At 49.3% G+C, this 24,784-nt stretch overlaps 1 protein-coding gene across 2 annotated transcripts in view; it reads left to right on the forward strand.

Annotated features, from left to right (window-relative positions):
- The first annotated feature begins 7,687 nt into the window (after nt 1–7,687).
- LOC144511334 (uncharacterized) overlaps nt 7,688–24,784 on the forward strand; it is a 71,775-nt gene continuing 54,678 nt past the window's right edge. For both annotated transcript variants that reach the window (XM_078241601.1, XM_078241602.1), the window contains exons 1-2: nt 7,688–7,717; nt 22,645–23,539. In XM_078241601.1, coding sequence (XP_078097727.1) covers nt 22,678–23,539 — 862 coding nt within the window. In that variant the 5' untranslated portion in view covers nt 7,688–7,717; nt 22,645–22,677. The remainder of the gene's footprint in view (nt 7,718–22,644; nt 23,540–24,784) is intronic.

Genomic DNA, 24,784 nt, shown 5'->3' on the forward strand with positions numbered 1-24,784 from the left:
CTGAGTGAGTATTTTGCATCGGTTTTCACAGAGGAGAAGGACATGGGTGGATGTACTGTGGGCTTGCGGTGGACTGAAAAGATTGAGTATGTGGACTTTAACAAAGAGGTTGTGCTGGAATCTTTGAATGGCATCAAGATAGATAAGTTGCCGGGTCTGGATGGGATGCACCCCAGGTTACTGTGGGAGGCGAGGGAAGAGATTGCAGAGCCTCTGGCGATGATCTTTGCGTCGTCGATGGAGACGGGAGAGGTGCCGGAGGATTGGAGGATTGCGGATGTGGTTCCTATTTTCAAGAAGGGGAATAGGGATAGCCCAGGAAATTACCGACCGGTGAGTCTAACCTCAGTGGTTGGTAAGCTGATGGAGAAGATCCTGAGGGACAAGATTTATGAGCATTTAGAGAGGTTTAGCATGCTCAAGAATACTCAGCATGGCTTTGTCAAGGGCAGATCGTGCCTTATGAGCCTGGTGGAGTTCTTCGAAAATGTGACTAAACACATTGACGAAGGGAAAGCGGTAGATGTGGCTTATATGGATTTTAGCAAGGTGTTCGATAAGGTCCCCCATGCAAGGCTTCTCGAAAAAGTGAGAGGCATGGGATCCAAGGGGCTGCTGCCCTGTGGATCCAGAACTGGCTTGCCCAAAGGAGGCAGAGAGTGTGTATAGATGGGTCTTTTTCTAATTGGAGGTCGGTCACCAGTGATGTGCCCCAGGGATCTGTTCTGGGACCCTTGCTGTTTGTCATTTTCATAAATGACCTGGATGAGGAAGTGGAGGGATGGGTTGGTAAGTTTGCCGACGACACGAAGGTTGGTGGGGTTGTGGATAGTCTGGAGGGATGTCAGAAGTTACAGAGGGACATAGATAGGATGCAAGACTGGGCGGAGAAGTGGCAGATGGACTTCAAACCAGATAAATGCGTCGTGATCCATTTTGGCAGGTCGAATGGGATGAAGGAGTACAATATTAAGTGAAAGACTCTTAGTACGGTAGAGGATCAGAAGGACCTTGGGGTCTGGGTCCATAGGACTCTAAAATCGGCCCCGCAGGTGGAGGAGGTGGTTAAGAAGGCGTATGGTGTGCTGGCCTTTATCAATCGAGGGATTGAGTTTAGGAGTCTGGGGATAATGATGGAGCTATATAAGACCCTCGTCAGACCCCACTTGGAGTACTGTGCTCAGTTCTGGTCACCTCATTACAGGAAGGATGTGGAAAAGATTGAAAGAGTGCAGAGGAGATTTACAAGGATGTTGCCAGGATTGAGTGGCATGCCTTATGAGGATAGGCTGAGGGAGCTCGGTCTTTTCTCCTTGGAGAGACGTAGGATGACAGGAGACCTAATAGAGGTATATAAGATGTTGAGAGGCATAGATCGGGTGGACTCTCAGAGGCTTTTTCCCAGGGTGGAAATGGCTGCTACGAGAGGACACAGGTTTAAGGTGCTGGGGGGTAGGTACAGGGGGATTGTTAGGGGGAAGATTTTCACACAGAGGGTGGTGGGCGAGTGGAATCGGCTGCCGTCAGTGGTGGGGGAGGCAAACTCAATAGGGTCTTTTAAGAGACTCCTGGATGAGTACATGGGACTTAATAGGATGGAGGGTTATAGGTAGGCCTAAAAGGTAGGGATATGTTCGGCACAACTTGTGAGGCCGAAGGGCCTGTTTTGTGCTGTAGTTTTCTATGTTTCTATTAAGATCACAACTGAACTGCGGGAGGACAACTCGGAGGGCTCATACAGTGAGGCAATATGGGTAGAGTTCAGGAATAGGAAAGGTGTAGTCACAATGTTGGGGGTTTACTATAGGCCACCCAATTGCCGGTGGGAGATGGAGGAACAGATGTGTAGGCAGATTTTGGCAAGGTGTAAAAGTAACAGGATTGTTGTGGTGGGAGATTTTAACTTCCCTTATATTGACTGGGACTCGCTTAGTGCTAGGGGCGTAGATGGGGCAGAGTTTGTAAGCATCATCCAGGAGGGCTTCTTGGAACAGAATGTAAATAGTCCAACTAGGGAAGGGACCATACTGGACCTGGTATTGGGCAATGAGTCCGGTCAGGTGGTCGACATTTCAGTAGGGGAGCAGTTGGGAACAGTGACCACAATTCAGTAAGCTTTAAGGTACTGATGGATAAAGATAAGTGTAGTCCTCAAGTTAAGGTGCTAAATTGGGGGAAGGCTAATTACAACAATATTAGGCAGGAACTGAAGAATGTAGATTGGGGGCAGATGTTTGAGGGCAAATCAACATCTGGCATGTGGGAGGCTTAAGTTGATAGGGATTCAGGGCTGGCACATTTCTATAAAAATGAAGGATAAGTATGGCAAGTTTTGGGATAACGAGAGATATTGTGAGCCTAGTCAAAGAGATAAAAGAAGCATTTGTTAAGGTTAGGAGGCTGAGAACACATGAAGCAAGTGTGGAATACAAGGAAAGTAGAAAGAAACTTAAGCAAGGAGTAAGGAGAGCTAAAAGGAGTCACGAGAAAGCATTGGCCAGCAGGATTAAGGAAAATCCCACATATATAAAGAGCAAGAGGGTAGCCAGGGAGAGGGTTGGCCCACTCAAGGACAGGGGAGGGAATCTATGCGTGGAGCCAGAGGAAATGGGTGAGGTATTATTTACTTTGTGCTTTGTACTTTGTACTTTGCATCAGTATTCACTAAAGAGAAAGACTTGGTGGATGATGAGTCTGGGGAAGGGTGTGTAGACAGTTTGAGTCATGTTGAGATCATAAAGGAGGAGGTTTTGGGGTTCTTGAGAAACATTAAGGTAGACAAGTCCCCAGGACCTGATGGGATATACCCCAGAATACTGAGAGAGGCAAGGGACGAAATTGCAGGGGCCTTGAGGGAAATCTTTGTATCCTCACTTGCTACATGGGAGGTCCCAGAGGATTGGAGAATAGCCAAAGTTGTTCCTTTGTTTAAGAAGGGTAGCAAGAATAATCCAGGTACTTACAGGCCGGTGAGCCTTACGTCAGTGGTATGGAAACTATTGGAGAGGATTCTTCGAGATAGGATTTACTCCCACTTGGAAATAAGTGGACATATTAGCGAGAGGCAACATAGTTTTGTGAAGGGGAGGTCATGTCTCACTAAATTGATCGAGATTTTTGAGGAAATGAAGAAGATGATTGATGAGGGTAGGGCAGTGGATGTTGTCTACATGGACTTCAGTAAGACCTTTGACAAGGTCCCTCATGGCAGACTGGTGCAGAAGGTGAAGTAGCAAGGGATCAGAGGTGAGCTGGCAAGGTGGGTACAGAACTGGCTCGGTCATAGAAGACAGGGTGCCTTTCTGAATGGAGGGCTGTGATAAGTGGCATTCCTCAGAGATCAGTGCTGGGACCTTTGCTGTTTGTAATACATATAAATGATTTGGAGGAAGATGTAACTGGTTTGATTAGTACGTTTGCGGACGACACAAAGGTTGGTGGATTTGCAGGTAGCAATGAGGACCATCAGAGGATACAGCAGGATATTGATCGGTTAGAGACTTGGGCGGAGAGATGGCAGATGGAGTTTAATCTGGACAAATGTGCGGTTGTGCGTTTTGGAAGGTCTAATACGGATGGAAAATATACAGTAAATGGCAGAACCCTTAAGAGTATTGATAGGCAAAGGGATCTGGGTGTACAGGTACAGGTCACTGAAAGTGGCAAGTCATGTTGCAGCTTTATAGAATCTTAGTTAGGCCGCACTTGGAATATAGTGTTCAATTCTGGTCGCCACACTACCAGAAGGATGTGGAGGCTTTGGAGAGGGTACAGAAAAGATTTACCAGGATGTTGCCTGGTATGGAGGGCATTAGCTATGAGGAGGGGTTGGAGAAACTTGGTTTGTTCTCACTGGAACGACGGAGGTTGAGGGGAGACCTGATAGAAGTCTACAAGATTATGAGAGGCATAGACAGAGTGGATAGTCAGAACCTATTTCCCAGGGTGGAAGAGTCAATTACCAGGGAGCATATGTTTAAGGTGCGAGGGGCAAGGTTTAAAGGAGTTGTGTGAGGCAAGTTTTTTACACAGAGGGTGGTGGGTGCCTGGAACTCGCTGCCGGGGGAGGTAGTGGAAGCAGGTATGATAGTGACTTTGAAGGGGCGTCTTGACAAATACATGAATAGGATGGGAATGGAGGGATATGGTCCCCGGAAGGGTAGGGTGTTTAGTTCAGTCGGGCAGCATGTTTGGCGCAGGCTTGGAGGGCCGAAGGGCCTGTTCCTGTGCTGTAATGTTCTTTATTCTTTGTTCATTATCAAAAACATTATAGCAGAGCATTTAGAAAGCAGGATCAGAGTCAGCATGGATTTTTGAAGGGGAAATCATGCTTGACAAACCTGTTCGAATTCTTTGAAGATGTAACTAATAGAGTTGACAAGGGGGGAACCAGTCAATGTGGTATATTTGGACTTTCAGAAAGCGTTTGACAAAGTCCCGCAGAAAGGATTATCGTGCAAGATTAAAGCTCATGGGATTGGAGGAAGTGTATTGAGATGGATAGAAAACTGGTTGGCAGCGAGGAAACAAAGAGTAGGAATTAAGGTGTGCTTCTTGCTGGGACCCCAGCTATTCACAATATATATTAATGATTTGGATGAGGGAAAAAACTGTGACATCTCAAAATTTGCAGATGATACCAAGTTGGGTGGGAGGGTGAATGGTGACGAGGATGCAGAGATCCTTCAGAAAGACCCGGACAGGTTGGGTGAGTGGGCTAATTAATGGCAGATGCAGTAGAATTTGGATAAATGTGAGGTTATTCACTTTGGAAGCAAAAACAAGAAGGCAGATTACTACCTGAATGGCTGTAAATTGGGAGAGGGGAGTGTTCAGTGGGACCTGGGTGTCCTTGTGCATCAGTCACTGAAGGTAAGCATGCAGGCGCAGCAGGTGGTAAAGAAGGCAAATGGCATGTTGGCCTTCGTTACGAGAGTTTTTGAGTACAGGAGCAGGGATGTGTTGTTGCAACTATACAGGGCCTTGGTGAGGCCACACCTAGAGTATTGTGTGCAGTTTTGGTCTCCTTTTCTGAGGAAGGATGTCCTTGCTCTCGAGGGAGTGCAGCGAAGGTTTACCAGGCTGATTCCAGGGATGGCGGGACTGATGAATGAGGAGAGATTGACTAGGTTAGGATTGTTTTCACTTGAGCTCTGATGAATGCGGGGGATCTCATGAAGACTTATAAAATTCTAACAGGTCGAGACAGGATAGACGCAGGGAGGATGTTCCTGATGGTGGGGGAGTCCAGATCCAGGGGTTACAGTCTGAGGATTCAGAGTAGACCATTTAGGACGGAGGTGAGGAGATGTTTCTTCACCCAAAGAGTGGTGAGCCTGTGGAATTCATTACCACAGGAAGTAGTTGATGCCAAAACATTGAATGTATTCAAGAGGTGGCTGGATATAGCACTTGGGGCACATGGGACCAAAGGTTATGAGGAAAAAGCAGGATTAGGCTATTGAGTTGGATGATCAGCCATGATCGTAATGAATGGCGGAGCAGGCTCAAAGGGCCAAATGGCCTCCTCCTGCACCTATCTTTTATGTTTCTATGTTTCACAACCCTTTGTAGTTTCTTGTGGTCTTAGTCAAAGCAGGAGCCATACCAAGCTGTGATACATTCGGAAAGGATGATTTCTATGGTGCATCTGTAAACGTTGGTGAGACATGCCAAATTTCCTAAGTTCCCTGAGAAAGTAGAGGCATTGGTGGGCTTTCTTAACTCGAGCATCAGTGTCGAGGGACCAGGACAAGCTGTTGGTGATCTGGATACCTAGAAACCTGACGCTATTGACCATTTCCACTTTATCCCCATTCAAGTAGACAGGGGGATGGCCTCCACTACGCTTCCTAAAGTCGACGACAATCTCCTTAGTTTTACTGACATTGAGGGAGAACTTATTATTGTCGCACCAATTCACCAGATGCTGTATCCCTTTCCTGTACTCCATCTCATCATTTGAAGCTCTCAACCATTTCCACTTCACCGTTGATGTGGATGGGTAGTTTTCATTGGAGCAGAGAAGGCTGAGGGGTGACCTGATAGAGGTGTACAAGATTGAGGAGCATGGACAGGCTGGAGAGGTGCAGAAGAGATTTACAAGGACTCAAGGGACTGAGTTATAGGGAAAGATTGGACAGGCTAGGACTTTTATCTTTGGAGCGTAGGAGACTGAGGTATGATCGTATAGAGGTGTATACGATCATGAGAGGCATGGATAGAGTGAATGCACTCAGTCTTTTCCCAGGGTTAAGGAATCGAGAACGAGAGGGCACAGGTTTAAGTTAATAGGGGAAAGAATGAATGGGAACCTGAGGAGCAACTTTTACACAGAGGGTGGTGCGTATGTAGAATGAGCTGCCGGAGGAAGTGGTTGAGGCAGGGACATTGATAACATTTAAAAGGCATTTGGACAGATACATGGATAGGAAAGGTTTAGAGGGATAAAGGGCCAACTGTAGGCAAATGAGGTTAGCTTAAATGGACTTTTTGATCGGCATCCACCAGTTTGGGCCAAAGGGCCTGTCTCTGGGCCATTCTTTGATGCTATGATTCTGTAAAGGTTAATTCATGGTTCATGGCTGAAGGGGTTATGTGGAAAATGTATTGAGATAAAGGATCAACCATGATCACATTAATGTCATAGAATCCCGACAGTGCAGAAGGAGGCTTTTCAGCCTATCAAGCTTGCACTGACAACAACTATTAAGAGACTCCTGGATGAGTACATGGGAAATAATAGGATGGAGGGTTATAGGTAGGCCTAAAAGGTAGGGATATGTTCGGCACAACTTGTGGGGCCGAAGGGCCTGTTTTGTGCTGTAGTTTTTCGATGTTTCTATGTTTCTAACAATCCAATAAGAGTTTTAACAACACCAGGTTCAAGTCCAACAGGTTTATTTGGTAGCAAATACCACTAGCTTTCGGAGAGCTGCTAATGGTATTTGCTACCAAATAAACCTGTTGGACTTTAACCTGGTGTTGTTAAAACTTTTACTGTGTTCACCCCAGTCCAACGCCGGCATCGCCACATCATGTCTAACAATCCAAGCCAGGCTATATCCCCATAACCCCATGTATTTACCCTAGTCCCCGTGAAACAAAGGGACAATTTAGCATGGCCAATCAACCTAACCTGCAAATTTTTGGACTGTGGGAGGAAACCAGAGGACGCAGAGGAAACCCACGCAAACACGGAAAACATACAAACTCCACACAGACAATGACCCAAGGCTGGAATCGAACCTTGTTCCCTGCCGTTATGAGACAGCAGTGCAGGCGCGAAGGGCCGAATGATCTACTCCTGCTGCTATTTTCTATTTACATGTTGTAGAAATGAAGATCAATTATTGATACATGAAGAATGGTTTGCGTTTGCAAAGCGTTTTTCAAGGGCACCTCAAGACGCTTGACAGCAAATAAAGGCACGCAGGCAAAAGAAGTAAAAGGAGTGACATACAAATTATTTCAACACTCATTTCAATTTATTTTCGTCAGGAACACCGAGAAAGCTGATGATGCAACGGTTGAATGCGACCAAAAGAAACTGTGGGCAGCAGAAATGCAGCAGCAATGAAAGGTCCGGTATCCCAGACCTCCGCGCGCAGAGGAAAGGCCTGCATCAATGAGAGATCAGCGCAGGCGCAGATACACACGCCAGAGAGGAACGTGCGCATGCGCGGATGGCTCAGCTGTGAGTGGCCGCCATTGTCAGGTAAGGAGGCGGCGAGAGAGAGAATTTCCCCAATACCCGGAGAGAGAGAGAATCTCCCCAATACCCGGAGAGAGAGAATCTCCCCAATACTCGGAGAGAGAGAGAGAGAGAACCTCCCCAATACCCAGAGAGAGAGAATCTCCCCAATACTCGGAGAGAGAGAGAATCTCCCCAATACCCGGAGAGAGAGAATCTCCCCAATACCCGGAGAGAGAGAATCTCCCCAATACTCGGAGAGAGAGAGAGAATCTCCCCAATACCCGGAGAGAGAGAGAGAATCTCCCCAATACCCGGAGAGAGAGAGAGAATCTCCCCAATACCCGGAGAGAGAGAATCTCCCCAATACCCGGAGAGAGAGAGAGAATCTCCCCAATACCCGGAGAGAGAGAATCTCCCCAATACTCGGAGAGAGAGAATCTCCCCAATACCCGGAGAGAGAGAGAATCTCCCCAATACCCGGAGAGAGAGAGAATCTCCCCAATACTCGGAGAGAGAGAATCTCCCCAATACCCGGAGAGAGAGAATCTCCCCAATACTCGGAGAGAGAGAATCTCCCCAATACCCGGAGAGAGAGAGAGAATCTCCCCAATACCCGGAGAGAGAGAGAGAATCTCCCCAATACCCGGAGAGAGAGAGAGAATCTCCCCAATACCCGGAGAGAGAGAATCTCCCCAATACCCGGAGAGAGAGAGAATCTCCCCAATACCCGGAGAGAGAGAGAATCTCCCCAATACCCGGAGAGAGAGAGAGAATCTCCCCAATACCCGGAGAGAGAGAATCTCCCCAATACCCGGAGAGAGAGAATCTCCCCAATACCCGGAGAGAGAGAATCTCCCCAATACCCGGAGAGAGAGAATCTCCCCAATACCCGGAGAGAGAGAATCTCCCCAATACCCGGAGAGAGAGAGAATCTCCCCAATACCCGGAGAGAGAGAGAGAATCTCCCCAATACCCGGAGAGAGAGAATCTCCCCAATACCCGGAGAGAGAGAGAGAATCTCCCCAATACCCGGAGAGAGAGAGAGAATCTCCCCAAGACCCGGAGAGAGTGAGAGAATCTCCCCAATACCCGGAGAGAGAGAGAGAGAATCTCCCCAATACCCGGAGAGAGAGAGAGAATCTCCCCAATACCCGGAGAGAGAGAGAATCTCCCCAATACCCGGAGAGAGAGAGAGAATCTCCCCAATACCCGGAGAGAGAGAGAGAATCTCCCCAATACCCGGAGAGAGAGAGAGAGAGAGAATCTCCCCAATACCCGGAGAGAGAGAGAGAATCTCCCCAATACCCGGAGAGAGAGAGAGAATCTCCCCAAGACCCGGAGAGAGTGAGAGAATCTCCCCATAACCCGGGGAGGGAGAGAGAGAATCGCCCCCAACACCCAGAGAGAGAGAGAATCTGCCCAATACCTGGAGAGAGAGAGAGAGAATCTCTTCAATACCAGGAGAGAGAGAGAGAGAATCTCCCCAATACCCGGGGAGAGAGAGAATCTCCCCAATACCTGGAGAGAGTGACAGAATCTCCCCAACACCCGGAGAGAGAGAGAGAATCTCCGCAATACCCGGAGAGAGAGAGAATCTCCCCAATACCCGGAGAGAGAGAGAATCTCCCCAATACCCGGAGAGAGAGAGAATCTCCCCAATACCCGGAGAGAGAGAGAATCTCCCCAATACCCGGAGAGAGAGAGAGAGAATCTCCGCAATACCCGGAGAGGGAGAGAATCTCCGCAATACCCGGAGAGAGAGAGAATCTCCGCAATACCCGGAGAGAGGGAGAATCTCCCCAATACCCGGAGAGAGAGAGAATCTCCGCAATACCCGGAGAGGGAGAGAATCTCCGCAATACCCGGAGAGAGAGAGAATCTCCGCAATACCTGGCTAGAGAGAGAGAGGGAATCACCCCGATACCGGGGGAGAGAGAGAAAATACTCCCAATACCCAGAGAGATGGAGAGAGACTCTGCCCAATACCCAGAGAGAGAGAGAGCATCTCCCCTATACCCGGAGAGAGCGAGAGAATCTCCCCAATACCCGGAGAGAGAGAGAATCTCCCCAATACCGAGTGAGAGAGGGGAGAGAATCTCCCCAATACCCGGAGAGAGAGACAATCTCTCCAATACCCTGAGAGAGAGAGAATCTCCCCAATACCCGGAGAGAGAGACAATCTCCCCAATACCCAGAGAGAGAGAGAATTTCCCCAATACCCAGAGAGAGAGAGAATCTCCCCAATACCCTGAGAGAGAGAGAATCTCCCCAATACCCGGAGAGAGAGACAATCTCTCCAATACCCTGAGAGAGAGAGAATCTCCCCAATACCCGGAGAGAGAGACAGTCTCCCCAATACCCTGAGAGAGAGAGAATTTCCCCCATACCTGGAGAGCGAGAGAGAAAATCCCCCCAATACCCTGAGAGAGAATATGCCCAATACCTGGAGAGAGAGAGAGAATCTCTTCAATACCAGGAGAGACAGAATCTCCCCAATACCCGGAGAGAGAGAGAATCTCCCCAGTACCCGGAGAGAGAGAGAGAGAGAATCTCCCCAATACCTGGAGAGAGAGAGAATCTCCCCAATACCCGGAGAGAGAGAGAATCTCCCCAATACCCGGAGAGAGAGAGAGAATCTCCCCAATACCCGGAGAGAGAGAGAGAATCTCCCCAATACCCAGAGAGAGAGAGAATGTCCCCAATACCCGGAGAGAGAGAATCTCCCCAATACCCGGAGAGAGAGAAAATCTCTTCAATACCTGGAGAGAGAGAGAGAATCTCCCCAATACCCGGAGAGAGAGAGAATCTCCCCAATACCCGGAGAGAGAGAGAATCTCCCCAATACCCGGAGAGAGAGAGAATCTCCCCAATACCCGGAGAGAGAGAGAATCTCCCCAATACCCGGAGAGAGAGAGAATCTCCCCAATACCCGGAGAGAGAGAATCTCCCCAATACCCGGAGAGAGAGAGAATCTCCCCAATACCCGGAGAGAGAGAGAGAATCTCCCCAATACCCGGAGAGAGAGAGAGAATCTCCCCAATACCCGGAGAGAGAGAGAGAGAATCTCCCCAATACCCGGAGAGAGAGAGAGAATCTCCCCAATACCCGGAGAGAGAGAATCTCCCCAATACCCGGAGAGAGAGAGAGAGAATCTCCCCAATACCCGGAGAGAGAGAGAGAGAGAATCTCCCCAATGCCCGGAGAGAGAGAGAGAATCTCCCCAATACCCGGAGAGAGAGAGAGAATCTCCCCAATACCCGGAGAGAGAGAGAGAATCTCCCCAATACCCGGAGAGAGAGAATCTCCTCAATACCCGGAGAGAGAGAATCTCCCCAATACCCGGAGAGAGAGAGAATCTCCCCAATACCCGGAGAGAGAGAGAGAATCTCCCCGAAACCCAGAGAGAGAGAGAGAATCTCCCCAGTACCCGGAGAGAGAGAGAGAATCTCCCCAATACCCAGAGAGAGAGAGAGAATCTCCCCAATACCCGGAGAGAGAGAGAATCTCCCCAATACCCGGAGAGAGAGAGAGAATCTCCCCACTACCCGGAGAGAGAGAGAGAATCTCCCCGATACCCAGAGAGAGAGAGAGAATCTCCCCAATACCCGGAGAGAGAGAGAGAATCTCCCCGATACCCAGAGAGAGAGAGAATCTCCCCAATACCGGGAGAGAGAGAAAATACCCCCAATACCCGGAGAGATGGAGAGAGACTCTGCCCAATACCCGGAGAGAGAGAGAGGGAGAGAGAATCTCCCCAATACCCGGAGAGAGAGACAATCTCCCCAATACCCCGAGAGAGAGAGAATTTCCACATACCCGGAGAGAGCGAGAATCTCCCCAATACCTGGAGAGCGAGAGAGAAAATCCCCCCAATACCCTGAGAGAGAATCTCTTCAATACCCGGAGAGAGAGAGAATGTCCCCAATACCCGGAGAGAGAGAGAGAATCTCCCCAATACCCGGAGAGAGAGAGAATCTCCCCAATACCCGGAGAGAGAGAGAGAATCTCCCCAATACCCGGAGAGAGAGAGAGAATCTCCCCAATACCCGGAGAGAGAGAGAGAGAATCTCCCCAATACCCGGAGAGGGAGAGAATCTCCCCAATACCCGGAGAGAGAGAGAATCTCCCCAATACCCGGAGAGAGAGAGAGAGAATATCCCCAATACCCGGAGAGAGAGAGAGAATCTCCCCAATACCCGGAGAGGGAGAGAGAATCTCCCCAATACCCGGAGAGAGAGAGAGAGAGAGAATCCAATACCCGGAGAGAGAGAGAATCTCCCCAATACCCGGAGAGAGAGAGAATCTCCCCAATACCCGTGGAGAGAGAGAGAATCTCCCCAACACTCGGAGAGAGAGAGAGAATATCCCCAATACCCGTGGAGAGAGAGAGAATCTCCCCAACACTCGGAGAGAGAGAGAGAATCTCCCCAATACCCGGAGAGAGAGAGAGAATCTCCCCAATACCTGGAGAGAGAGAGAATCTCCCCAATACCCGGAGAGAGAGAGAATCTCCCCAATACCCGGAGAGAGAGAGAGAATCTCCCCAATACCCGGAGAGAGAGAGAATCTCCCCAATACCCGGAGAGAGAGAGAATCTCCCCAATACCCGGAGAGAGAGAGAATCTCCCCAATACCCGGAGAGAGAGAGAATCTCCCCAATACCCGTGGAGAGAGAGAGAATCTCCCCAATACCTGGAGAGAGAGAGAATCTCCCCAATACCCGGAGAGAGAGAGAGAATCTCCCCAATACCCGGAGAGAGAGAGAGAATCTCCCCAATACCCGGAGAGAGAGAGAGAATCTCCCCAATACCCGGAGAGAGAGAGAGAATCTCCCCAATACCCGGAGAGAGAGAGAGAATCTCCCCAATACCCGGAGAGAGAGAGAGAATCTCCCCAATACCCGGAGAGAGAGAGAGAATCTCCCCAATACCCGGAGAGAGAGAGAGAATCTCCCCAATACCCGGAGAGAGAGAGAGAATCTCCCCAATACCCGGAGAGAGAGAGAATCTCTTCAATACCCGGAGAGAGAGAGAATCTCCCCAATACCCGGAGAGAGAGAGAATCTCCCCAATACCCGGAGAGAGAGAGAATCTCCCCAATACCCGGAGAGAGAGAGAGAATCTCCCCAATACCCGGAGAGAGAGAGAATCTCCCCAATACCCGGAGAGAGAGAGAATCTCCCCAATACCCGTGGAGAGAGAGAGAATCTCCCCAACACTCGGAGAGAGAGAGAGAATCTCCCCAATACCCGGAGAGAGAGAGAGAATCTCCGCAATACCTGGAGAGAGAGAGAATCTCCCCAATACCCGGAGAGAGAGAGAATCTCCCCAATACCCGGAGAGAGAGAGAGAATCTCCCCAATACCCGGAGAGAGAGAGAATCTCCCCAATACCCGGAGAGAGAGAGAATCTCCCCAATACCCGGAGAGAGAGAGAATCTCCCCAATACCTGGCTAGAGAGAGAGAGGGAATCACCCCGATACCGGGGGAGAGAGAGAAAATACTCCCAATACCCAGAGAGATGGAGAGAGACTCTGCCCAATACCCAGAGAGAGAGAGAGCATCTCCCCTATACCCGGAGAGAGCGAGAGAATCTCCCCAATACCCGGAGAGAGAGAGAATCTCCCCAATACCGAGTGAGAGAGGGGAGAGAATCTCCCCAATACCCGGAGAGAGAGACAATCTCTCCAATACCCTGAGAGAGAGAGAATCTCCCCAATACCCGGAGAGAGAGACAATCTCCCCAATACCCAGAGAGAGAGAGAATTTCCCCAATACCCAGAGAGAGAGAGAATCTCCCCAATACCCTGAGAGAGAGAGAATCTCCCCAATACCCGGAGAGAGAGACAATCTCTCCAATACCCTGAGAGAGAGAGAATCTCCCCAATACCCGGAGAGAGAGACAGTCTCCCCAATACCCTGAGAGAGAGAGAATTTCCCCCATACCTGGAGAGCGAGAGAGAAAATCCCCCCAATACCCTGAGAGAGAATATGCCCAATACCTGGAGAGAGAGAGAGAATCTCTTCAATACCAGGAGAGACAGAATCTCCCCAATACCCGGAGAGAGAGAGAATCTCCCCAGTACCCGGAGAGAGAGAGAGAGAGAATCTCCCCAATACCTGGAGAGAGAGAGAATCTCCCCAATACCCGGAGAGAGAGAGAATCTCCCCAATACCCGGAGAGAGAGAGAGAATCTCCCCAATACCCGGAGAGAGAGAGAGAATCTCCCCAATACCCAGAGAGAGAGAGAATGTCCCCAATACCCGGAGAGAGAGAATCTCCCCAATACCCGGAGAGAGAGAAAATCTCTTCAATACCTGGAGAGAGAGAGAGAATCTCCCCAATACCCGGAGAGAGAGAGAATCTCCCCAATACCCGGAGAGAGAGAGAATCTCCCCAATACCCGGAGAGAGAGAGAATCTCCCCAATACCCGGAGAGAGAGAGAATCTCCCCAATACCCGGAGAGAGAGAGAATCTCCCCAATACCCGGAGAGAGAGAATCTCCCCAATACCCGGAGAGAGAGAGAATCTCCCCAATACCCGGAGAGAGAGAGAGAATCTCCCCAATACCCGGAGAGAGAGAGAGAATCTCCCCAATACCCGGAGAGAGAGAGAGAGAATCTCCCCAATACCCGGAGAGAGAGAGAGAATCTCCCCAATACCCGGAGAGAGAGAATCTCCCCAATACCCGGAGAGAGAGAGAGAGAATCTCCCCAATACCCGGAGAGAGAGAGAGAGAGAATCTCCCCAATGCCCGGAGAGAGAGAGAGAATCTCCCCAATACCCGGAGAGAGAGAGAGAATCTCCCCAATACCCGGAGAGAGAGAGAGAATCTCCCCAATACCCGGAGAGAGAGAATCTCCTCAATACCCGGAGAGAGAGAATCTCCCCAATACCCGGAGAGAGAGAGAATCTCCCCAATACCCGGAGAGAGAGAGAGAATCTCCCCGAAACCCAGAGAGAGAGAGAGAATCTCCCCAGTACCCGGAGAGAGAGAGAGAATCTCCCCAATACCCAGAGAGAGAGAGAGAATCTCCCCAATACCCGGAGAGAGAGAGAATCTCCCCAATACCCGGAGAGAGAGAGAGAATCTCCCCACTACCCGGAGAGAGAGAGAGAATCTCCCCGATACCCAGAGAGAGAGAGAGAATCTCCCCAATACCCGGAGAGAGAGAGAGAATCTCCCCGATACCCAGAGAGAGAGAGAATCTCCCCAATACCGGGAGAGAGAGAAAATACCCCCAATACCCGGAGAGATGGAGAGAGACTCTGCCCAATACCCGGAGAGAGAGAGAGGGAGAGAGAATCTCCCCAATACCCGGAGAGAGAGACAATCTCCCCAATACCCCGAGAGAGAGAGAATTTCCACATACCCGGAGAGAGCGAGAATCTCCCCAATACCTGGAGAGCGAGAGAGAAAATCCCCCCAATACCCTGAGAGAGAATCTCTTCAATACCCGGAGAGAGAGAGAATGTCCCCAATACCCGGAGAGAGAGAGAGAATCTCCCCAATACCCGGAGAGAGAGAGAATCTCCCCAATACCCGGAGAGAGAGAGAGAATCTCCCCAATACCCGGAGAGAGAGAGAGAATCTCCCCAATACCCGGAGAGAGAGAGAGAGAATCTCCCCAATACCCGGAGAGGGAGAGAATCTCCCCAATACCCGGAGAGAGAGAGAATCTCCCCAATACCCGGAGAGAGAGAGAGAGAATATCCCCAATACCCGGAGAGAGAGAGAGAATCTCCCCAATACCCGGAGAGGGAGAGAGAATCTCCCCAATACCCGGAGAGAGAGAGAGAGAGAGAATCCAATACCCGGAGAGAGAGAGAATCTCCCCAATACCCGGAGAGAGAGAGAATCTCCCCAATACCCGTGGAGAGAGAGAGAATCTCCCCAACACTCGGAGAGAGAGAGAGAATATCCCCAATACCCGTGGAGAGAGAGAGAATCTCCCCAACACTCGGAGAGAGAGAGAGAATCTCCCCAATACCCGGAGAGAGAGAGAGAATCTCCCCAATACCTGGAGAGAGAGAGAATCTCCCCAATACCCGGAGAGAGAGAGAATCTCCCCAATACCCGGAGAGAGAGAGAGAATCTCCCCAATACCCGGAGAGAGAGAGAATCTCCCCAATACCCGGAGAGAGAGAGAATCTCCCCAATACCCGGAGAGAGAGAGAATCTCCCCAATACCCGGAGAGAGAGAGAATCTCCCCAATACCCGTGGAGAGAGAGAGAATCTCCCCAATACCTGGAGAGAGAGAGAATCTCCCCAATACCCGGAGAGAGAGAGAGAATCTCCCCAATACCCGGAGAGAGAGAGAGAATCTCCCCAATACCCGGAGAGAGAGAGAGAATCTCCCCAATACCCGGAGAGAGAGAGAGAATCTCCCCAATACCCGGAGAGAGAGAGAGAATCTCCCCAATACCCGGAGAGAGAGAGAGAATCTCCCCAATACCCGGAGAGAGAGAGAGAATCTCCCCAATACCCGGAGAGAGAGAGAGAATCTCCCCAATACCCGGAGAGAGAGAGAGAATCTCCCCAATACCCGGAGAGAGAGAGAATCTCTTCAATACCCGGAGAGAGAGAGAATCTCCCCAATACCCGGAGAGAGAGAGAATCTCCCCAATACCCGGAGAGAGAGAGAATCTCCCCAATACCCGGAGAGAGAGAGAGAATCTCCCCAATACCCGGAGAGAGAGAGAATCTCCCCAATACCCGGAGAGAGAGAGAATCTCCCCAATACCCGTGGAGAGAGAGAGAATCTCCCCAACACTCGGAGAGAGAGAGAGAATCTCCCCAATACCCGGAGAGAGAGAGAGAATCTCCGCAATACCTGGAGAGAGAGAGAATCTCCCCAATACCCGGAGAGAGAGAGAATCTCCCCAATACCCGGAGAGAGAGAGAGAATCTCCCCAATACCCGGAGAGAGAGAGAATCTCCCCAATACCCGGAGAGAGAGAGAATCTCCCCAATACCCGGAGAGAGAGAGAATCTCCCCAATACCCGGAGAGAGAGAGAATCTCCCCAATACCCGGAGAGAGAGAGAATCTCCCCAATACCTGGAGAGAGAGAGAATCTCCCCAATACCCGGAGAGAGAGAGAGAATCTCCCCAATACCCGGAGAGAGAGAGAGAATCTCCCCAATACCCGGAGAGAGAGAGAGAATCTCCCCAATACCCGGAGAGAGAGGAGAATCTCCCCAATACCCGGAGAGAGAGAGAGAATCTCCCCAATACCCGGAGAGAGAGAGAGAATCTCCCCAATACCCGGAGAGAGAGAGAGAATCTCCCCAATACCCGGAGAGAGAGAGAATCTCCCCAATACCCGGAGAGAGAGAGAATCTCCCCAATACCCGGAGAGAGAGAGAATCTCCCCAATACCCAGAGAGAGAGAGAGAATCTCCCCAATACCCGGAGAGAGAGAGAATCTCCCCAATACCCAGAGAGAGAGAGAGAATCTCCCCAATACCCGGAGAGAGAGAGAATCTCTTCAATACCCGGAGAGAGAGAGAGAGAGAGAATCTCCCCAATACCCGGAGAGAGAGAGAATCTCTTCAATACCCGGAGAGAGAGAGAGAATCTCCCCAATACCCGGAGAGAGAGAGAGAATCTCCCCAATACCCGGAGAGAGAGAGAGAATCTCCCCAATACCCAGAGAGAGAGAGAGAATCTCCCCAATACCCGGAGAGAGAGAGAATCTCCCCAATACCCAGAGAGAGAGAGAGAATCTCCCCAATACCCGGAGAGAGAGAGAATATCCCCAATACCCGGAGAGAGAGAGAATCTCCCCAATACCCGGAGAGAGAGAGAATCTCCCCAATACCTGGAGAGAGAGAGAATCTCCCCAATACCCGGAGAGAGAGAGAATCTCCCCAATACCCGGAGAGAGAGAGAGAACCTCCCCAATACCCGGAGAGAGAGAGAATCTCCCCAATACCCGGAGAGAGAGAGAATCTCCCCTATACCCGGAGAGAGAGAGAATCTCCCCAATACCCGGAGAGAGAGAGAATCTCCCCAATACCCGGAGAGAGAGAGAGAATCTCCCCAATACCCGGAGAGAGAGAGAGAATCTCCCCAATACCCGGAGAGAGAGAGAGAATCTCCCCAATACCCGGAGAGAGAGAAAGAGAATCTCCCCAATACCCGGAGAGAGAGAGAGAATCTCCCCAATACCCGGAGAGAGAGAGAGAATCTCCCCAATACCCGGAGAGAGAGAGAATCTCCCCAATACCCGGAGAGAGAGAGAATCTCCCCAATACCCGGAGAGAGAGAGAATCTCCCCAATACCCGGAGAGAGAGAGAATCTCCCCAATACCCAGAGAGAGAGAGAGAATCTCCCCAATGCCCGGAGAGAGAGAGAGAATCTCCCCAATGCCCGGAGAGAGAGAGAGAATCTCCCCAATACCCGGAGAGAGAGAGAATCTCCCCAATACCCGGAGAGAGAGAGAGAATCTCCCCAATACCCGGAGAGAGAGAGAGAATCTCCCCAATACCCGGAGAGAGAGAGAGAATCTCCCCAATGCCCGGAGAGAGAGAGAGAATCTCCCCAATACCCAGAGAAAGAGAGAATCTCTTCAATACCCGGAGAGAGAGAAAGAGAATCTCCCCAATACCCGGAGAGAGAGAGAATCTCCCCAATACCCGGAGAGAGAGAGAGAATCTCGCCATACCCGGAGAGAGAGAGAGAATCTCCCCAATACCCGGAGAGAGAGAGAATCTCCCCAATACCCGGAGAGAGAGAGAGAATCTCGCCATACCCGGAGAGAGAAAGAGAATCTCCCCAATACCTGGAGAGAGAGAGAGAATCTCCCCAACACCCGGAGAGAGAGAGAGAATCTCCCCAATACAAAGAACAATACAGCACAGGAACAGGCCCTTCGGCCCTCCAAGCCTGCGCCGCTCATGTGCCCAAGTAGACCATTCTTTTGTATCCCTCTATTCCCAGTCTGTTCATGTGGTTATCTCGATACATGTTAAATGATCCGAGCGTGTGTGCCTCAATCACCTTGCTTGGCAGTGCATTCCAGGCCCCCACCACCCTCTGTGTAAAATACGTCCCCCTGACATCTGTGTTGAACCTTGCCCCCCTCACCTTGAACCCGTGATCCCTTGTGTTCGTCACCTCTGACCTGGGAAAAAGCTTCCCACTGTTCACCCTATCTATGCCCTTCATGATTTTATACACCTCTATTAGGTCGCCCCTCATCCTCCGTCTTTCCAAGGAGAACAACCCCAGTTTACCTAATCTCTCCTCATAGCTGAGACCCTCCATACCAAGTAACATCCTGGTCAACCTTTTCTGTACTCTCTCCAAAGCCTCCACGTCCTTCTGGTAGTGTGGCGACCAGAACTGGACACAGTATTCCAAATGCGGCCTAACCAACGTTCTATACAGCTGCAACATCATATGCCAACTTTTATATTCTATGCCCCGTCCAATAAAGGCAAGCATACCATATGCCTTCTTCACCACCCTCTCCACCTGTGCTGCCACCTTTAAGGATCTGTGGACTTGTACACCCAGGTCCCTCTGTGTGTCTATACTCCTGATGGTTCTGCCATTTATTGTATAGCTCCCCCTTACATTAGATCTACCGAAATGCATCACTTCGCATTTATCTGCCATTTCTCCGCCCAATGTTCCAGCCTATCTATGTCCTGCTGCATTCTCTGACAATGTTCATCACTATCCGCAACTCCAGCAATCTTTATGTCGTCCGCAAACTTACTGATCACACCAGCTACATCTTCCTCCAAATCATTTATATATATCACAAACAGCAGAGGTCCCAGTACAGAGCCCTCGGAGCACCACTAGTCACAGACCTCCAACCGGAAAAAGACCCCTCCACTGCTACCCTCTGTCTTCTAGGGCTAATCATGATGTGAAGATGCCGGCGTTGGACTGGGGTAAACACAGTAAGTGTTTTAACACCAGGTTAAAGTCCAACATGTTTATTTGGTAGCAAATACCATTAGCTTTCGGAGCATTGCTCCTTCGTCAGATGGAGTGGAAATGTGCTCTCAAACAGGGCACAGAGACACAAAATCAAGTTACAGAATACTGATTAGAATGCGAATCTCTACAGCGAACCAGGTCTTAAAGATAGCCAGTCTGTCCTGTCTGGAGACAATACACATCTCTTTAACCTGTGCTTAATGCTCCCTCCATTCTCATTGTCTGTATCTTTCAGACCTGGTTGTCTGTAGAGATTCGCATTCTAATCAGTATTCTGTAACTTGATTTTGTGTCTCTGTGCCCTGTTTGAGAGCAGATTTCCACTTCATCTGACAAAGGAGCAGCGCTCCGAAAGCTAATGGTGTTTGCTACCAAATAGACCTGTTGGACTTTAACCTGGTGTTGTTAAAACTCATTCTATGGCTAAGCCAGTTCTCCACCCATCTCGCTAGCTCACCTTTTACCCCGTGAGATTTAATTTTTTGCACCAGCCTGCCATGAGGGACCTTGTCCAACACTTTACCAAAATCCATACAGACTACGTCCACGGCCCTTCCTTCGTTAATCGTTTTTGTCACCTCCTTAAAAATTTGTGAGGCATGACCTCCCTCGTACAAAACCATGCTGCCTATTGCTAACGAGATTATTCAGTTCTAAATGCGCATATATCCTATCTCTAAGAATCTTCTCCAAGTTCCCTACCACGGACGTCAAGCTCACCGGCCTATAATTACCCGGGTTATCCTTGCTACCCTTCTTAAATAACGGGACCACAATACCCGGAGAGAGTGAGAGAATTGCCCCAATACCCGGAGAGAGAGAGAGTCCCCCGTATACCCGGAGGAAGAGAGGGAATCGCCCCAGTATCCGGAGAGAGAGTGAGACAGAATCTCCCCAATACCTGGAGAGAGTGAGAGAGAATCTCCCCAATACCCGGAGAGAGTGAGAGAGAATCTACCCAATACCTGGAGAGAGTGAGAGAGAATCTCCCCAATACCCGGAGAGAGTGAGAGAGAATCTCCCCAATACCCGGAGAGAGTGAGAGAGAATCTCCCCAATACCCGGAGAGAGAGAGAGAATCTCCCCAATACCTGGAGAGAAAGAGAGAATCCCCCAATACCCAGAGAGAGAGAGAATCCCCCCAATACCTGGAGAGAAAGAGAGAATCCCCCAATACCAAGAGAGAGAGAGAAACTCCCCAATACCCGGAGAGAGAGAGAGAATCTCCCCAAAACCCGGGGAGAGACAGAATCCCCCCAATACCCAGAGAGAGAGAAAACCTCCCAATACCCGGGGAGAGAGACAGAATCTCCCCAATAGCCAGAGAGAAAGAATCTCCCTAATACCCGGAGAGAGAGAGAGAGACAGAATCTCCCCAATACCCAGAGAGAGAGAGAGTGAATCTCCCCAATACCCAGAGAGAGAGAATCTCCCCAATACCCAGAGAGAGAGAGACAGAATCTCCCCCATAGCCAGAGAGAGAATTTCCCCAATACCCAGAGAGAGAATCTCCCCAATACCCAGAGAGAGAGAGAGAATCTCCCCAGTACCCGCAGACAGAGAATCTCCCCAATAACCAGAGGGAGAGAGAGAATCTCCCCAATACCCAGAGAGAGAGAATTCCCTCAATACCCGGGGAGAGAGAGAGGAAGAGAATCTCTCCCATACCCGGAGAGAGAGAGAATCCCCCCAGTACCCAGAGAGAGAGAGAGAATCACCTCAATACCCAGAGAGAGAGAAAGAGAATCCCCCCAATACCCGGAGAGGGAGAGAATCACCTCAATACCCGGAGAGAGAGAGAGAATCTCCCCAATACCCGGAGAGAAAGAGAGCCTCCCCTATACCTGGAGTGAGAAATAGAAAATATTCCAAATACTGGAGAGAGGGAAAGGGAATCTCCTCAATTCCCGGAGAGAGAGAATATCCCCAATACCCAGCATGTTCGATAGTGGAGTTGTCTAAACCAGGGGTCACAGTCTGAGGATACAGAATAGTCTGTTTAGGACAGAGTTGGGGGCACATTTCTTCACCCAGAGTACTCGCTATCTACAGAAAGCAGTTGAAGCCTAAACATTGAATATTTTCAGTAAGCAATTAGATATAGCACTTGAAGCGAAGAGGAACAAAGGCTATGGGGTAGGTGGAATTAGGCTTTTGAGTTGGATGATCAGCCATGATTATACTTAATGGTAGAGCAGGGCTGAATGGCCTTCCATTTTCTATGTTTCTGTCATTTGCAAGTCCATATGCACATCAACCGCACTGCCCTCATCAACCCTCTGTTACCTGAACAATAAAAACTCAAATTATTTTAATTAAACATAATTTTCCTCCACAGATCTATGTTATGTTTCTGTTTATTAAAGTGGCTGTTCATTTTCTCGGATAATTCTTTCTAAAAGATCCCCCATTATTGAAGTTAAATTGGTCGATAATTGCCATGGTGGCGCAGTTTTTAGTACTGCTGCCTCAGTGCCAGGGACCTGGGTTCGATTCCCGTCTTGGGTCCCTGTCCATGTGGAGTTTGCAAGTTCTCCCCATGTCTGCATGGGTTTTCTCCGAGTGCTCGGATTTCCTCCTCCAATCTGAAAGACATGCTGGTTAGTTGTATTAGCCATGCTAAATTCTCCCTCAGTGAACCCGAACAGGCGCTGGAGTGTGGAGATTAGGGTATTTTCACAGTAACTTCATTGCAGTGTGAATGTAAGTCTACTTGTGACACTAATAAATAAACTTTAAAAAGAACTTAAACGTTTATCCCTCTCCCTGTTTTTGAACAACGGTATAATGCTTGTGGAGTTTTTTGGCGAATTGGAAGATTATGGTTAACTTTTCTGCAATTTCCACTCTAAGCTATGTTTTCCCAGCCGGACCAGGTGATTAACACTTTGTGCACCTTTTTATCTATATTTATCTCATCCAGTTTTCAGACCCATTTAATATGGCGGGACAGCTCTACTAACTGTGAAATGTTTCTGTTTCTTTAGGTTTGAGAGACAGCAGGGCACATAGCCACTGGTATGGAAATGCTGAAAGAATCTGAAATATTAATCGATGAACAACCTGCATTGTCTGGCATGCCTGGGCCCAGCCAACTTCCCTTGGGAATCCCTGGGGGTCATGCTTTTTGGTGCATGACTTGTGGGAAGGGGTTCAGGTGGCGTTGTCTTCTGGATGTCCACTTGCGTGTCCATACAGGGGAGAAACCTTTTGAGTGTCTCTTGTGCATGAAGCGCTTCAGCAAGTCCAATGAGCTGCGGGTTCACCAACGCATCCACACTGGTGAGAAGCCTTTTGAGTGCATTGTGTGCAAGAAGCGCTTTTACCGTTCCAGTCACCTGAACAGGCATCAGCAGTTCCACACAGGGGAGAAGAAGTTTGAGTGCCAAGTCTGTACAAAGCGTTTTTTCACCTCCAGCCACCTGACCCGGCACCAGCGCATCCACACTGGCGAAAAGCCCTTCGAGTGTCCTGAGTGCAGCAAGCGGTTCAACAGCCCCAGTGAACTAACGGTGCATCAGCGGGTTCACACTGGTGAGAAGCCGTATGAGTGTGTAGACTGCAAGAAACGTTTCAACCGACCTGGTGATCTGACAGTGCACCGAAGGATCCATACAGGCGAGAAGCGGGTGGAGTGCCCAGAGTGCAAGAAACAGTTTAGTCGGTCCAGTGAGTTGATTGTCCACCAGCGGGTTCACACTGGGGAGAAGCCCTTTGAATGTGCTGTGTGCAAGAAACGCTTTTACACATCTAGTCACTTGATTCAGCACCAGGGAATCCATACTGGTGAGAAACCCTTTGAATGTCCTCTGTGCAAAAAACGCTTCTACAGATCCAGTAACCTGACAAGGCACCAGCGGGGAGAAGGGCATGATGAGAAAGGTAAAGCGCTCTCAGATCATCCTGCCTGGTAATTAGAAACATTCACGGATGCAGATGTGTTTGCATCATTGTGTCACAGTTATTTTTACCCCATGTATTTTCCCTGCTAATCCCCCTGACACTAAGGGGCAATTTAGTTTGGCCAATCCACCTGACCTGCATAACTTTGGCTTGGAGGGGGAAACCGAGCACCTGGAGAAACAGCTGCTTGACTCCCTACTTTAAATTCTACCTTTAACTTATTAATTACCTTCTTTTCAAATTCTTCTGTGCCATCCCATAGGAAGTCATCGACATGTATCACACAAACTCCAGCCAATTTTCCTTCAGGCTCCCAACAGAACATTGCAGGATCTTCTTTTAACTGGACACAGCCAGCTTTCAGCAATACAGATCGTACAGAAAAATACCAAAAAAACCCTTGATGTATCACTCAATCCATATAAGCATTTGTTCAGTTTCCACAACTGTCCCTCTTTGGGTGGCTTCAAAAAATGTTTTGCCCTGCAGAAATGCAGCTTTGATATCTATCGACTTACATTCCCAATTATTTGAAGCTTGGATGGCAAAGAAAATTTTCAGTATCACTCTCTCTGTTGTGGGTGAATCAACCCTAATGTCTCTCCCCTCCAAGTGTTCCTCATATCCAGAGGCTACTAATCTGGCCTTTGCTTTACAAGTCCCATTTTGCAAAGCCTTCTCTGTTCAAACCCCTGATGGGCCAGAACAGACTGCCCCTTGTCTGGTACCTCAGTGTACACCCCAAATTCTTTCCAACTGTCCAATTCTCTTTGCTTGGCCTCTTATTTCAAGAATCTCCATTCTATAGGCAGCCACCAAAACTTTCCTATCTTAGGGGCTTCTACTCCTAATATCCCTACCATGGTTCGAGTCCGAGCTTTCCTTGTTAAACTCCGGTCTCTACTGCCATGTTTGTCCCTGTCAGGGCTACTGCACTCAGACCTCTGTTCTCTGTCAACGTGATGTGGAGATGCTGGTATTGGACTGGGGTAGACAAGATGAGTGGTCACACGACACCAGGTTATAATCCAACAGGTTTATTTGAAATCACAAGCTTTTGGAGTGCTGCTCTTTCCTGACGAAGGAGCAGTGCTCCGAAACCTTGTGATTTCAAGTAAACCTGTTGGACTATAACCTGGTGTCGTGTGACACCTCATATTTCAACGTAACTTCGGTCACAGATTCATGACCCTTTCCTGGGTTCACGAGTGGTCACTGACTCAT

This window comes from Mustelus asterias, chromosome 24 (genome assembly GCF_964213995.1).
Source record: "Mustelus asterias chromosome 24, sMusAst1.hap1.1, whole genome shotgun sequence".
Taxonomy (NCBI): Eukaryota; Metazoa; Chordata; class Chondrichthyes; order Carcharhiniformes; family Triakidae; genus Mustelus; species Mustelus asterias.